At 34.7% G+C, this 16,372-nt stretch overlaps 1 protein-coding gene across 1 annotated transcript in view; it reads left to right on the top strand.

Annotated features, from left to right (window-relative positions):
• Window positions 1–16,372, top strand: part of CNTN1 (contactin 1) — a 290,240-nt gene that overhangs the window by 254,652 nt on the left and 19,216 nt on the right. Inside the window, exon 16 of the mRNA XM_025883027.2 lies at window positions 15,637–15,757. Within this exon, the coding sequence (XP_025738812.1) occupies window positions 15,637–15,757 (121 nt within the window). The remainder of the gene's footprint in view (window positions 1–15,636; window positions 15,758–16,372) is intronic.

Below are 16,372 nucleotides of genomic sequence, written 5' to 3'. Positions count from 1 at the left end.
TTTATTCAGTGTCAAGTATGCTTTGATTTTAGCTTGCTCTTCTCAACTTTGACCACCATGTGGCAACCTTGCATAAGGCTTCAAATTTCACAGCCTAGAATTATTAGGACTTGAAGTTTTATGAAATTAAACAAATAGATTTTCCCATAGTTAGGTCTAAGATATGTGATTACTAGTAATTAAAAATTTTCTACTTTATACTTTTTCAATTATATTCATATAATTATCAGGAAAAAAGTAATTGTACATTTTTGAAGAGGTATATTTCTTTTAAGAATGTATAGTGAATTCCCCCAAAATAAATTACATTGACATTACATTTAACGATCCTGCTTCATGAAAAACTCTTTTGAATTAATAATTTAAAAAATATATAGATGTTAATTTTAAAGCTGTGTGTAAACACTTAATACTGATTATAGAAAAATATAAGTATCTAATTTACCTGTTACATCGCTTATTCTTTCATTTAGTCAATAAACATTCACTTAGTGTTATATTAGTATATAAATAGGTTCAGGAAATGTTTCATTTGAACTTGAACTTATGCATAAGGAGGATATTAAGAATATATATAAGTATATATGAATCATAAATTTAAAAAATTGAAGCTTTGATACAATAAGCATATAAGCAGTTTATCTGGCATTCTTTTATTCTATCAAAGTTATGGGGCAAATACATAAATTTTTCAAGTCCAGCTACAAAATGGCTTCTATTTTGATTTTCCAGCTCAATAGCTGCTTACTCCCTTAGAGTAAGTGCAAAAGGCAGAATCATTTTACTTATCAACTTAATTTATAACTCCTTTTGTTCTGGAAAGGACTTAAGACCATCCACCAAAAAAATACAGATTTGTAATATACCGTTTTATGCCTCTCCCATTGTGATACCTGATCTGTGGCAATTACTTTTTTTTGATAACCATCTAACTTTTGACATCTCCTTTGAGTCATTTTCTTTCAACTATTTAACAACAGTCTCCCTGTCAGAGCCATTATCTTAGTTAACCACATGAGTTAAATTTTCCAATTCTGATTATTGCCACTATCATATCTTTTTTCCGATTCTCTTAATACACATAAATGTTACCATTGTAATTCAGCAAGAAGTTACTATGTATCTGTTTTGAATTTATAAATAGTGTATGAATTGTTCAGAGGCTTTGTCACAACCAATCCTGGGCACTAGGCTTCATTTTGTCACTTATTGTGTGACTCTGAGCCAGTGATTAAACCTCTCTAAGCTTCAGATTTCCCTCTCTGTAATATTTTATTAATAATTCACTTACTTCATTCAGGTTTCTTCACCGGGTTTGCGAAACTGGTTACTTCATAGTATTTGTGTGGGGATTCAATGAAAGAATGCCTATAAAGTGCTTGGCACAAGTTCTGGCAGATTGTAAACAGTTATTATTAATACTGTGTATAATAGAGCAATCATTCCCAATTGAAATTTCTAGAGGCTATTGCCATATAGTTTGTTTTTTTTCTGCTTACAGATCTCAATTTTCATACTTTAATTCTTGCATTGCTGCTACACTGGGTAGCTAATCTGAAACAAAAATTTCCATCTATTTCCTTGCTGGGGGAAATGGGAGAGGTAGTGATAGTCAACATTTATTGAGTGCTTTCTGTTTGGCCAGCGTTGGGTTCAGTGTTTTTCATGTGTTTCTCAGTTGATCATCACAGCAATCCTCTATAGAATACATATTATTGTGATTTTTCTCAATTTTCAAAATGAAGAAAATAAGGATTAGAAAGGTTAAGTAATTTGCCCAAAGTAATCATACCACTTGTTGATGACAGGGAAGATTTGAAACCAAGGTCATCTGACTACAGACCTTGAGGACTTCGCCACTCAGTTTCTAATCTGTTGGTTAATACGCCTGTCTGTGTCTGCTTAAATAACCCCCCTCCCATTATCTGAAGCACTATAGGACCGTACTGTTCAACTAATTTATTCTATAATTTTGTTTAACAAACTTTTACGTTCTCTCAACCTTATCCAAATTACTTCATTCTCCCTATACTATTAGCAAGTTTTTAATACATTGTAAATCAAGTCTACATAGTTTCGGGTGGTCTTTAGTTCTAGGATATTCTTTTTAAGATCTCTTTTAGGTAGGTAGGTAGGTGTATGTGTGTGTTTGCAAGTATATGGATTTGCTTTTTTCTGCCTGTATAGAAAACACCGTTCCAAAACAAAGGAAGACAGATCTCTTACCCTAAGGTTTTCTTTTTAAAATAAAATATTAATCATATGGAACAGGTCACAAAACTGTGCTTAAATTTGAGACATATATATTTCATACTAGAATATATTAGGAATCTGAACAGAAATTTTGCTTCTGCATGTCCAAAGGGAGAGAATAGAGGGGCGGGAGAAGAGGGAGAGTGGAGAAGGAACAACAATAATAAAAATGTTATTGGATCTCTGTTACTGCTGAGCAAGAGGGTGAAGATTGTCCAGAATTATGGGGTAAAGGTTGGAAGAAAAAAGGAAGGTCAGGCCATAATCCAGGCAAAGGCAAGGGTCAAATTAGAGCTGAAGAAAGTAGAACAGAAGACTAGCAGGCACATTGAGCTGATGTGAGCCCTAAAATGGTGGTCCTAAACTGGGAGCAATTTTTCTCCCCAGGGCACTTTGGCCATATGTGGAGACAATTTTGGCTGTCACAGCTATGGTGAAGAGGGGGAGGGTTATGTATTATGCACATCTGTTTAGCACAGGTGCTGCTAAACATCCTCTAATGCTGAGGACAGTCCTCCACAACAGAGAATTATCTGGTCCACATTGTCAATGGTACCAAGATTGAGAAATGCTACAGTCAAGGAAGATGAAAAAAGAGAGACTTAGGAATAAAGAGACCAGCCACTGAAAGGTTTTAAGCATGATGTGTTAGAAACAAAGAGAAATTGTTTTGAGCAGATGAGAGTGCTTAGAACAACAACAACAACAAAAATTATAATAGCTAGCTAAAACATTTTCCAAAATAGTATGAGTAGTAGAGAATGATAGATTTCATGTGTTTTGTGAATTTAAGACTTAAATTTTGATGGGCAGTGGAAGAGAGAAAGAAATATGTAAAACATACATAATCCCTTAACATAGTTCTGTGACCCCCCCACAAAACTCACAAAGACATTCTATTCTACCTGTTGCCAAATCCTTTCTCTGCTCTTATGAGTAATTAATTGATAAGCATGAGAGCATTCTGATAAGCAGGTAAAACATTCTGTTATACTTCACTCTGCGTAAACATGTAACTTTACTGGTCTTCCTTTCACTACCCTAATAAATTTTACTTATACCTAACTGTTGTCTTTTATTTGCTATTTTCCAGCACTAGGCATGGAGGTAAGTATCTATGCTCACTAGATGTGTCTATACATGGGTTGACTTCTTTTAGATCATTATACTTCCTGTGTAGAGACCATGTCAGCAAGGGTTATTCTTTAGCACAGTACCCCATAGTCTGGTCCTTAGTAAGCATTTGTTGATGTCAGTGCTAAGTAAATGGATTAGGACATACATCAGCAAGTCTTTGTTCTTCAGAAATGTATTGCCTTGGAAGAATCTCCAAAAATTCATTCAAAGTTAAAGTCCCTTTTGTTGTACATAGAACTCCTTACATACCTAAGCATTACTGCAGTAATTGTTCTGGCAAAATATGGGAAGTATTTAAAATAAAAAGAGGGGAAAATAAATATGTAATCTTTTGGTATCTTAAGAATTTTAAAATTTTACATGTGGACTTTGATGTTTTACTTATGATATCACACTAGAAATATACTATTTTCATCATTAGCTGGCGTATTCCAAAAAAATCTAATTTTTTCACTTTGTCTTTAAGATTGAAACAAAGATCTGGAGTTTTGTTCTGGTTTGGCCTTTGACAAGTTATATGACCTTGGTCAGGACAGTCATTCTGAGCCTTAGGCTTCTCATCTACCATGTGAGGAAGCTGGGCCACATCAGAAGTTTTAAAATAACAAGAATGAGTGTTTAGTAGCAGAATCCTTTCTGCAAAGAGAATTTAAATCAGAAGACCAACAAATAAAAAAGGTGAAAGTGAGCTTGCTCTAAGTAAAGAAATTGTGTGCATGTGTGGGTATATGTGTGGGAGACTACAAGGCCACATCATGATGCCTCTTGTTTATTCCTGTCCCTCAAAACTTCCCATCTGATCCCTTCCTTCTACCAAGTGATCCTTGAAGAGGTTCAGAACTCCAAGGCTAATGGGAACCAATGTAAAAACCACATGAATTAATATCAAATTTACTTTCAACTCTAAAACACTGGTTCTAAATCCAAGGCTTTGATGTTTTGTCCATCAGTCAAAATGATTATAAAAATGTTCTTCTTTTTGAACTTTAATTGAAAATTGTCCAAATGATCAAAATTGGACTCTTCAGCCATCAAAATAGACAAATTTAAAGGTATTCAACATTTCCATTGATTCTACAAATATTTCGTGATCTCTTAGGAATAATTCTAGACCACTTTCCTAATTTATTTAAGTTTTTATATTTATGATGATATAACTTCATTTTCATAAGATTTTTAAGTCATACCTTTAAAAATATTTTTTCACATTCAGGCAATCTTAATGCTGAAATATTACTTAAAATAACACTAACTTAAATATTAGGTAATATTAGGAAATTAGTGTTAATTATGTTATGTGTGAAAATGGTTTGTGATTATGTAAGAGAATTGACTTTTTGGGAGAGTCAACTTAATATTTGAGGAATGAAGTATGATAATACCAGTAATTTGTTTTTCTATTTGTTCAATAACAGATGGACACATTGTATGTAGAGACAAGGGAAGATAGAACTAGCTATGTAGATAATTAGATAAAGCAAACATGGTAAATTGAATCTAATGGTTTTTATTCAGGTGACCATGATACTATTCTTCTATTCTTCCTATTTTCTTTTTTTTATGATTTTTTTATTATTATGTTATGTTAATCACCATACATTACATCATTAGTTTTTGATGTAGTGTTCCATGATTCATTGTTTGCGTAGAACACCCAGTGCTCCACGCAGAACTATTCTTCCTATTTTCTTATGTTTGAACATTTTAATAGATTAAAAATTTAATAAATAGATATGTAAAATAATAACACTGTATTCTTTCTGCTATGAGAAACTACCTGTTTTTACCTACCGAACTGTGAACTTAAATCCCATTGTCTGATTCATAAAACAGTATCTTGGAGACAGTTCAACCTGGTTAAACCAGTAAGATGTGTTAACTATGGAGCCTTCCACCAGCCACTTAAGTGAAAATCTCAAATTCCTTGTCTTTAAAATGGAAACATAGGGGTGCCTGGGTGGCTCAGTGTCCCATTCTTGATTTCAGGTCGCGTCATGATCTCAGGGTCATGGGATATGGAGGGCTCCCCACTCAGGGAGGAGTCTGCTTGAGATTCTCTCCCTCTTGTTCTGCCCCTCCCCACTCTTGCGTGCACACATTCTCTCTCTCTCTGAAATAAATAAATCTATTAAAAATCTATGGATCTATAGATTCTATAGAATCTATAGAAAATACAATAAAATCTGTTAAAAAGTACAATGAAAAGGAAACAAATAGTCTCGCCCTGAGTACTATAAAAAATTAAACAAGAAAACATATGTACTCCATGCAGAATGTGCCACTCATTGTTATACGCGAACAATGCATCATGGAACACTACATCAAAAACTAATGATGGAGGGCGCCTGGGTGGCTCAGTTGGTTAAGCGACTGCCTTCGGCTCAGGTCATGATCCTGGAGTCCCGGCATCGAGTCCCACATCGGGCTCCCTGCCCAGCAGGGAGTCTGCTTCTCCCTCTGACCCTCTTCCCTCTCATGCTATCTCTCATTCTCTCTCTCTCTCAAATAAATAAAATAAATAAAATCTTTAAAAAAACTAATGATGGAATGTATGGTGATTACATAACATAATAATAAAAAATTTGAAAAACAAAACAAAAAACAAACAAACAAAAAAAGAAAACGTATGTAAAGTAGTTAGTACATTGCCAGACAAACTAAAAGACACGTAATAAATTAGATCAGGTATTCCCAGGAGTTCGGGAGTAGTGGCCACAGTGCTACAGCAACAATGCAAGTAGCTGAAGCTGTTTTTGTAGTAGTATTAGTCGCAGCAAAAGTATTCTATCAACAGCAACAGTACTACCAGTAGTGGTGGCTATAGTTAATAACAGTAATGCATCCTCCTCCCCAAAATATGATTAAGAATAGTATCTATCTCACAGAGTTGCTGTTAAGAGTGAGTGAGTCTGCACATGTAGAATATTTATTTATAATAGTCCCTGGCACCTATGAAACCCTCTCTAATTATTTGTTGTAAATCGTGTTGGTGATGGTGGTGTTGAAGTTTGCAGTTGCAGTGATGCATCTGCTATAGTTACTCCTTCTTTAATCTAACAAGCCAAAAGTAAAAAGAAAAGTTAATTTTTCATGGATATAGCATGTATCAAACATATTTAATAGCTTTTGCTTATCAGTTTCTAGAATATTCTCTTTAAAGATTATTCTTTCCTTCAACCTTCTGTATGTGCCCCTTCCTTCTGAGCTTCAATGGAACAAAAGAGATGTTTTTGTTGATATATAACTGCTATGAGCTCTAAGCTTTATCTCAACCTTGTATGTACCATCCAACATATTTCTTTGTTCATTATGATTAATTAAATTTGTTAATACAACTTAGTAATTCAGATTCATTGATACTGCAAGGATGAATTTGTAGAGTCAGTTCATGGGGGAGGGGGAGGAAAGGAAGGGGCATTTATATTTTGGAAGTCTTTTAATTTAAATTTGGGAAATTTCTAAGCGGTAAACCACATCTACACTTTGGAACATCCCTGAACTGTGCTATCACAATTTCCAGTATGTGATTCAACTCTCCTCACATGAAGGGAAGCATTTTGTAATTCAGCCAAGCTGTGGTTTTTTAGTGAAAATATAGAGAGCATTCATATCTAATTTGTGGCTAGAATGTGCTGAGGTCCATGATCTTTACTTGCTTTGTAAGCGTTCTGTCGACCACTGAGAACCTCAGCTTCTCCTGAGGTATGGAAAGACCTATTACCATTTATAAAAATTTCAGGAAAGCTTTTATACATACACAACTATATTGGAAATAATATAGTATATTTTTCCTTTGCTTTCATTCTTGAGATATTTCAGTCCCACACCTTTACCAAATATAGAGCAAATGAAAATAAATGTTAAGTTTGCTTATTATTGCTTTACACAAGTAGTCTATCATTATGTACCTAAGTCCTAATGTTTAAAACAGAGCTGACATTTAAAAGTACTTTAGCAGTGAACTTTTAGAATAGTTTAATTAAAAGTTTAAAGAGTTTATTTGGAAGATTCAATACATATAAATTTAATATAATATCTTAAGACATAAAATAGGTTGTGTTTTTCATAACATGTGAAAAGTATAAAAATCATGACCACATTATTTCTCTGAGGATAAGATAAGTGAATATGTAAACAGCAATATGTTTCAAACTGAGAGTCTGGGGGGGAAAAGAGCAATTTTATTAAGAAAAAAAAGAATATTAGGTGTACAGAATACAAATATTTTATAAAAGGCAATTACAGTGTCACAACTTGTTTATTTTTATATTATTTTTCTGCCCTCAATTTTTTTATTGTGAGGAGGTGAATTAAAAAAACACTTTAAATTTCTGAGGTGTTTTATTTTTTTAATTTCAGCCTAATCACATGACTGCTTAAAATACTGTGAGTTTAGCAACAGGATTATCTTTCATTTAGGCATAGGAAGCAACCAAAGAAGTGTGAGTTCACATAATGAAAGCATGTAATAGAACTAAGTGCTTTTTACTTTTGTGCAAACATTATTTTCCTCAAATATAACTTATCTTCATCATAATAACTTAAAAAGATTTTACTTAATATCTTTCCATTACTGAATATTTAGTGTCACAATGCAGTGCTATTTAAGAATGTGAAAACACATTAAAGCAGTGTGTTTTACAAATATACAGTGTTTAAATTATTTTATTTTTCTCACTAGAAAATTACTCAGAAATATGTGCCAATTAGCCTTTATGACAGCTCAAGAAAAACATATGACCTTCACCATACACACACATTTATTCTCTCCTTGCCTCAAATACTTTTTAAAAAGTTATAAATAATAAAATAATATTTCTTTACCTCCTCTTTTAGATGAATTCTATTTAGTAAGGGAGTATGAAGAGTTAGGCCAACTACAAAGGGGCACCATCCCCAAGACCATCTTCACTTCTGAAATGAACTACAAATTCCAGGGGTTGCCAAAACCACCCTCAGTTTTGATTTGCTAGAAGGGACTCACAGAACTCCCTGAAAGCCATTATATTTATGGTTACAGTTTATTACAGGAAAAACATACAGATTAAAATCAGCCAACAGAAGAAGTACACAGGGCAGAATCCCGGAGAAGCACCAAATACAGAGCTTCCATTGTTCTGTCTCTGTGGAGTCAGGATGCATTACTTTATCAGCTTAGGTGTGTGGCAGTATGCACAGAGTATTTCCAAATGGGAAAGCTCACCTGAGCTTTGGTGTTCAAAGAGTTTATTGGGGCTTAATCATGTAGGCATGGCTGATTGATTGCCCAAACGGTTAATGTCAGTCTCTGGACTGACTGATACCCCATGACCCAAAGCCCCTACCCTAAGTCACTATGCGGTTTCAGACCCTAAGTCTAAAACGTATTATACAGGTGTCTCTAATACCCACTCTAAATCACATTGTTAGACTATCCAGTATGACCCAAGGCAAAGAAAGACATTTTAGATTACCTTCCAGCAGCTGAGGAAATAGCAGACCTCCCTTGGGGCAAGGCCAGATTCTTTACAACACATACAGGTAGCTGGAAAACGTAGAGGTTTCCATTCTCTTATATGTTCACTGCATTTTTTTTCTAGAAATTTACACATTATTGCTAAAACTTTTATTTCCTCATGAAATTAGTTCATAAATAGTTTGAAATATATTATTAATGGCAGTTTATCTCATGTATATGGTTACCAACAGTTGTTCTCAATTCAGTTATTTTATCTTATAACATGGTCATTATCTTACCTGAAAAAATCATACAGAATTACTAAAAGAATTTAGTAAGAACATTTTAGATAATAGGTATTTATTAATTCATTTGTGTAATATTTATTTGCAGAATTCCTCCTGTATGTCAGATGTTACAATAAGTAATTCGTATATAATAATAAATAAAACCTAGTTCCTCCCTCAAAAAATTACAGTCTAGTAGAAGACACTGTACACATATATAACACAGGGATACAATGATGAACAAAACAGGCATATTCCTCCTCACATAAAACTTAGAGTCCTCTAGGAAGACCAACTTTAATCCTATAATTATAGAGATATTTTATTGCTGTTGAGATATATTATATGACATAAGGTAAAAGGTGCAGTGACAAAATATAACAAGAGAAAATGGAAAGTCTTGCTTGAGGAATGAATTGGTATTGGTGAGTGAAGAGTGTTTACTTAGGTGAATGTGATAAGAGTGTGGGGATATGAGGGGATCACATTCCAAGAGAGGAAATACCATGGAGAACCAGAGATGGGAGAGAACAAGGTGCATTTCAGGTCCTATAAAGGGAATGTTCTCCTGGAGAGCAGAGTAAATGATATGGCACTAGCTGAGCTGGAATATTGGACAGAATTTAGAAAATGGAGCCATATTGGCCATATTCCAGGAAGAGGAAAAATTTTAAAGCTTTCAGTAAGTTGTATTTTTACAAAGAGGGGTGAGTTGGTCATATTGGTGTTTTTAAAATGTCACTCTGTGTGCCAAGGAGAGAAAAGAATAGAACAGGGGTGGAGGTTGTGACCAAGCAGAGAAGAGTAGTTTGGTGGGAGATGTTGGTAGCTTAGAAAAGGAAAGAGACAGTAGTGATGGAAGGAATGGATAAATTCAAGAATTTATGATGGAATTATAAGGAAGTTGAAGAGGAAGAAGAAGAGGAAGGGGGTTGAGAATGTCCTCAAAGTTTCTGGGAAGTGTGTTGTCATAGATGATTAGAAAGTTGAATATGTGGGAAAAGGTCAAATGCTATCAGAAGTCAAATAAAATAAATTGAAGATGTGGGGACCAGATTCAAATGAATTGAGGAGTAGGAGATAAAGAAATGGAAAAAAAAATCTAAGAAAGTCAGGTTTTGAAGAATAGATATTATCTGATCCAAGCAACCATCATAGAATTAAGTAGCTTAACATGAGGAAAAAGGAATAATTCTCTGTTTCCAGGGGCAAGAAGAGAATATCAGAGAGAAGTAGGAAATGCGAGTGGGAGTGGGTACCAGCAAGGGCACTGGCAAAGGGAAAAGTCACTGAGAAATCCCTAGTAAAAATATGGCCAACAGGAATTTAATAATAAAAATATGTAGTGAATGGTAATTTTCAATGTTGATTTGCCCTGCCTTGTGGGATACAGCCAATTCCATCATCTTCCATTCAGTAAACCCACCTTACTAGGGGGTACTTTGTGTTATTAAGTTTTATGACAAAATAGAGAAAGGACTGAATTTCTTGTCTGGTACTCCTTGGTGTGACAAAGAAGTAACTGACCATTGGAGCAGAAGGAAAGTACTCTCCTACCCAAGGAATTTGCAGAAATCTTGGGAACGAAATTTTTAGACCTCAAGGTACAGGAAGACCCCCAACTGACATTAAATTGTATAACCTCTAACTACATTTTTACCAAGACTGGCTAATATCAAGGAACAGGGCATGTGGCCATGGACCTGTTCTTTACATGGAGATAGTAGCATTCTGTTACAACCAAAAGAATCAATCTGCTCACATTATAACTAGCAATTACAGGCATACCTCGTTTTACTACATTTCACTTTATGGTTCTTTGCAGATAATGTGTTTTTACAAATCAAAGGTTTGTGGCAACCCATTGTTGAGCAAGTCTACTTGCACCATTTTTCCGATAGCATTTGCTCACTTTGTGTCTCTGGATATTTTGGTAATTCCCACAATATTTTAAACTTTCTTTCATTATTATTATATTTGCTAGATCTGTGATCAGTGATCTTTGATGTTACTATTGTCATTGTTTTCGGATGCCAAGAACTGTACCCATATGAAACAGCAAATTTAATAACTGTTGTGTGGGTTTTGACTGCTCCACAGACTAGCTGTTCTGACTTTCTCCCTCTCCTTGGCCCTCCCTGTTCCCTGAAATCCAACAATATTGAAATCAGGCCAATAACCCAGTGATGGCCTCTAAGTGTTCAAGTAAAAGAAAGAGTTTCACATCTCTCATTTTAAATCAAATGCTAGAAATAATTAAGCTTAGAGTGGAAGTCCTGTTGAAAGCCAAGACAGGCCTGAAGCTAGGACTCTTGCACCAAACAGTTAGCCAAGTTATGAATACAAAGGAAAAATTCTTGAAGGAAATTAAAAGTTCTACTCCAGTGAACATATGAATAATAAGTAAGCAAAACAGCCTTATTGCTGGTATGGAGAAAGTTTTAGTGGTCTGGATAGAAGATCAAACCAGCCAAAACATCCCCTTCAGCCAGAGCCTAATCCAGAACAAGGCCCTAACTCTATTCAATTCCATGAAGGCTGAGAGAGGTGGGGAAGCTGCAGAAGAAAAGTGTGAAGCTAGCAGAGGTTCATTCATGAGGTTTAAGGAAAGAAGCCATCCCTATAACATAACAATGCAAGGTGAAGTAGCAAGTGTTGATGGAGAAGCTGCAGCAAGTTACCCAGAAGATCTAGCTAAGATCATTAATGAAGGTGGCTACACAAAACAACAGATTTTCAAAGTAGACAAATCAACCTTATATTAGAAGATATTATCTAGGATTTTCATATCTATTTAAAAGTCTCCACAACTTCAAAGGACTGCCTGACTTTCTTGTTTGGGGTTAATGCAGCTGGTGAATTTAAGTTGAAGCCAATGCTCATTTACCATTCTGAAAATCCTATGGCTGTTAAGAGTTATGCAGAATCTACTCTGCCCGTGCTCTATAAATGGAACAGCAAGGCCTGGATGACAGCACATCTGTTAACAACATTTTAAAATATTCAATATTGTTGAATATTTTAAGCCCACTGTTGCGACCTATTGCTCAGAAAAAAAAAATTTCTTTCAAAATATTACTGCCTGTTGACAATGCACCTGGTCACTAAACAGCTCTGATGGAGATGTACAACAAGATTAATGTTTTCATGCCTGCTAACACAACATCCATTCTGTAGCCCATGAATCAAAGAGCAATTTCAACTTTCAAGCCTTATTATTGTTTTACATTTATTATTGAAATACAATTGACGTACAATGTTATATTAGTTTCAGGTGTACAATATAGTAACTCAACACATTCTATACATTACTCAGTGTTCACCACAGTGAGTGTAGTTACCATCTGTCACCATATAACATTATTACAATATTATTGTCTATATTATCTATGCTGTACTTTTCATCTCCATGACTTATTTATTTTATAACTGGGAGTTTGTATCTCATAATCCCTTTCTTCTATTTTGCCCATTCCCCCACCAACCTCCCCTCTGGGAACCACCAGATTGTTCTCTGTATTTAAGAATCTGTTTCTTTATTTTTTCATTCATTTTGTTTTTAAGATTTCATATATCAGTAAATTATATGGTATTTGTCTTTCTCCATCTGACTTATTTCACTTCAAATAATACATCCAAGTTGTATTAAATGGCAATATTTCCTTCATTTTTGTGACTAATAATACATTGTATGTGTATAGAAGGACACTTGTGTTGCTTTCATATTGTAGCTATTGTAAAGAAGGCTGTGATAAACACTCAAATTAGTGTTTTCATTTCAAGTCCTATTATTTAAGAACTATATTTCCTAAGGCTGTAGCTGCCATAGACAGTGATTCCTCCGATGGATCTGGGCAAAGAACATTGAAAACCTTCTGGGAAGGATTCCCAGTTTTAGATGCCACTAAGAACACTTGTGATTCATGGGAAGAGTCCAAAAATATCAACGTGAACAGGAATTTGGAAGAATTTGATTCCAACCCTCATGGATGACTGTGAGGTGTTTAAGATTTCAGTAGAAGAAGTAACTGCAAATGTAGTGAAAATAATAAGAGAACTAGAATTAGAAGTGGAGTCTGATGATGTGATTAGATTGCTGCAATCTTATGATGAAACTTGAACAGATAAAGAGTTGCTTGTTATGGATGAGCAAAGAAAGTGGTTTCTTGAGATGGAATCTACTCTTGGTGAAGATGCTGTAAAGACTATTGAAATGACAACAAAAGATTTAGAATATTATATCAACTCAGTTGATAAAGCAGCAACAGGGTTTGTGAGGATTGACTCCAATTTTGAAAGAAGTTCCATTGTGGGTAAAATGCTGTCAAACAGCATCACATGCTACAGAGAAATCTTTCATTAAAGGAAGAGTCAATTGATGGGGCAAGTTTCATTGTTGTCTTATTTTAAGAAATTGTCACAGACACTCCAGCCTTCAACAACCACCATACTCATCAGTCAGCAGCCATCAACATCAAGGCAAGACCCTCCACCATCAAAAGATTATGACATGCTGAAAGCTCATATGATGGTTAGCATTTTTTAGCAATAAATTAAATTGATGCACGTATATTGCTTTTTTAAAAAAGCTTTATTTATTTGAAAGAGAGAGAGTAAGCACATGAGCAGGAGGGACAGAGGGAAAGAGAATCCCAAGCAGACTCCATGCTGAGTGTGGAGCCCCACTCAGGGCTCAGTCTCACCACCCTGAGATCATGGCCTGAGCCAAAACCAAGAATCAGAAGCTCAACTGACTGCACTACCCAGGTGGCCCTGTAGGTTGCTTTATTAGACATAATGCCATTGAATACTTTAATATAGTGTTAAGTGCCATTGCATACTTTAATATAGTGTAATGCCATTGTGGACTATAATATGGTATAAACATAACTTTTATATGCACTGGGAAATTTAAAAAAATTGATTTGACTTACTCTATTGTGGTGGTCTAGAACTGAACCTGCAATATCTTCAAGGTATGCCTATATTCTTAACCTCATTAATTAAAAAAGTATAGCAAACCCAAACACTTCCAGAACCAGCAGGAAATTTGATATATGAAGGGGCCACTGGCAAAACCTATGGTGAAGCAGAGCATTCATTCCACATGCAGTCATTAAAAGAATCAAAATTTAAAAATGTGTAAGTCTATTATATTACATAAACAATATCCTCATCTATTATGTAAAATATTAACCTAACCATTAATTTTTCATCTTTTAATATAGCTGGATATTTATGATTAGAAGAGTAAATCAGTAAACTTAGTTCTCCAGAAAACCAAATGTCTACTTAAAAATTGAGTTTTCCAAGGGTGCCTGAATGGTTAAGTCTGTTAAGCATCTGACTTTTGGTTTCGGCTCAGGTCGTGATCTTGGGGTCATTGGATTGAGCCCTGAATCAAGCGCTATGCTCAGTGGGGAGTCTGCTGGAGATTCTCTCTCCCTCTCCTTTTCCCCTCCTACTCATTCTCACTCTGTCTCAAATAGATAGATAGATAGATAGATAGATAGATAGATAGATAGATAGGTGATAGATAGATAGATAGATAGATAGATAGATAGATAGATAATTGAGTTTTCCAAATTCTTCTCTAGATGAATAGTTTGGAGATAATGAGCATGGACTTTGGATGCTCCCACTACCAAACAAGCTCAGTGACCTTAGTTAAATTATTTGGCTACTCTAAGTCTCACTTTTATCTTTAATAAAATGGACAGAATAGGACCTATCTTATAGGACTGTAGTCAGAAGAAAATGAGATTACACACACACACACACACACACACACACACATACACACACACACACACACTTGCATAGCCCAGAGCCTGGTTCAGTGTGGGCATTCAATAAATACTAGCTATTTTTAGAAATTGCATTGAGATAGTGCCTTATCTTTCCCAGGCAAGAGTCCCTCAAGCCTTCTTCAAAAAATGTATATTGAACAAACACTGGGAATAGAGCAGTGAACAAAACAAATATCCTTGCTTACATGGAGTTTATGTTTCAACCAAAACAGAAAATTTTAGAATTGTCCATTTTGACAGTATCTTACACTTTTAGTATCTTTGTGTAATTAACTGTAGTACATCTTGAAATTAATCAATTAGATTGGCTTTGCAAAACCAAATTCTTCCTAGTCATATACCATTTATTTATCTTCATTGACATTTAGCATGAAGAGTTTTAGACTTTGCCATTTATCTTTAAAAGGATGAATGAAATAGTTTCATCCCTTAGTTTATCTCTGTATGGCCCTCCCTCTGATAATAGGAATAATAGAATGTTAAAGATATTTGGGCTAAAAAGGATCTTAATTAATTCACTCACTTTACTTTTTGCTTGAGATACTGAAGACAGACTTGAAGTAACCTAAGTAAGGACATAATTAGTGTATCTAAAAAAGATACTTTTAATGGCGCTCATATTGTTAGGGGAAAAATGTACCTCTTGTATCCTAAATGCCATATAATTGGTGAAGATTGTAGTGATGTGAATGACTGCTATTTTTGCTAACAGCTGGACTCCAATGGGGAACTGCTTATCCGAAATGCCCAGCTGAAGCATGCTGGTAGATACACATGTACCGCTCAGACAATCGTGGACAATTCTTCAGCTTCAGCTGACCTTGTTGTTCGAGGTAAGAATTTCAACATTTTAAATTTACAAAACCAGAGGTATTTGACTTGCATAACTATTGTATAATCTTCTGGTAACTCTGGTATGAATTCTTATATATTTAGAGTCTTGGTCCTTGAGACTAGCTCCTCGTCCATGCCTAAGAATGATTTATGCCAGACAAGTAGTAAACAACACTGATTTTGTTTGTTTTACTAACTACGTATCTTCTAGAAACTTATACCACATACCTCCTACTAAATGTTTGTGCTTTTAAACTTAGTCTTTACCAGAAGTTCTCAGTTTCTGCTAATACTTTTCATGTGTTGAGTATAGTGTTTTTCCTTTTGTATTTTTTTGTATGGAAAAAACATACTGGTGCTGTTTGCTATACCTTGAAGTGTTACATATTTATCACTATCATTTTAGAATAAAAAGTTAATTTATACATCTATCATGTTTCTATTTGTTGCTGGTTTTTAGGCTAGTGCTTTTGTTCTTATATATAATTGAGAATATGCGGCAATACACCCTTATTGAAAGTATAGCCCCCTTGATACTGTCCTTTGCTGTATAGCTGTGAGGCCCACTCAAAACTTCATCCATTGGCTCTTCACTCACTGCCTACAAAACAAAG

This window comes from Callorhinus ursinus, unplaced genomic scaffold, assembly GCF_003265705.2.
Source record: "Callorhinus ursinus isolate GAN/ISIS: 27379988/994484 unplaced genomic scaffold, GSC_fseal_2.0 scaffold44, whole genome shotgun sequence".
Lineage (NCBI taxonomy): Eukaryota > Metazoa > Chordata > Mammalia > Carnivora > Otariidae > Callorhinus > Callorhinus ursinus.
Note: the sequence above shows the minus strand (reverse complement) of the source record. Positions and strands in the feature narration are given on the sequence as shown.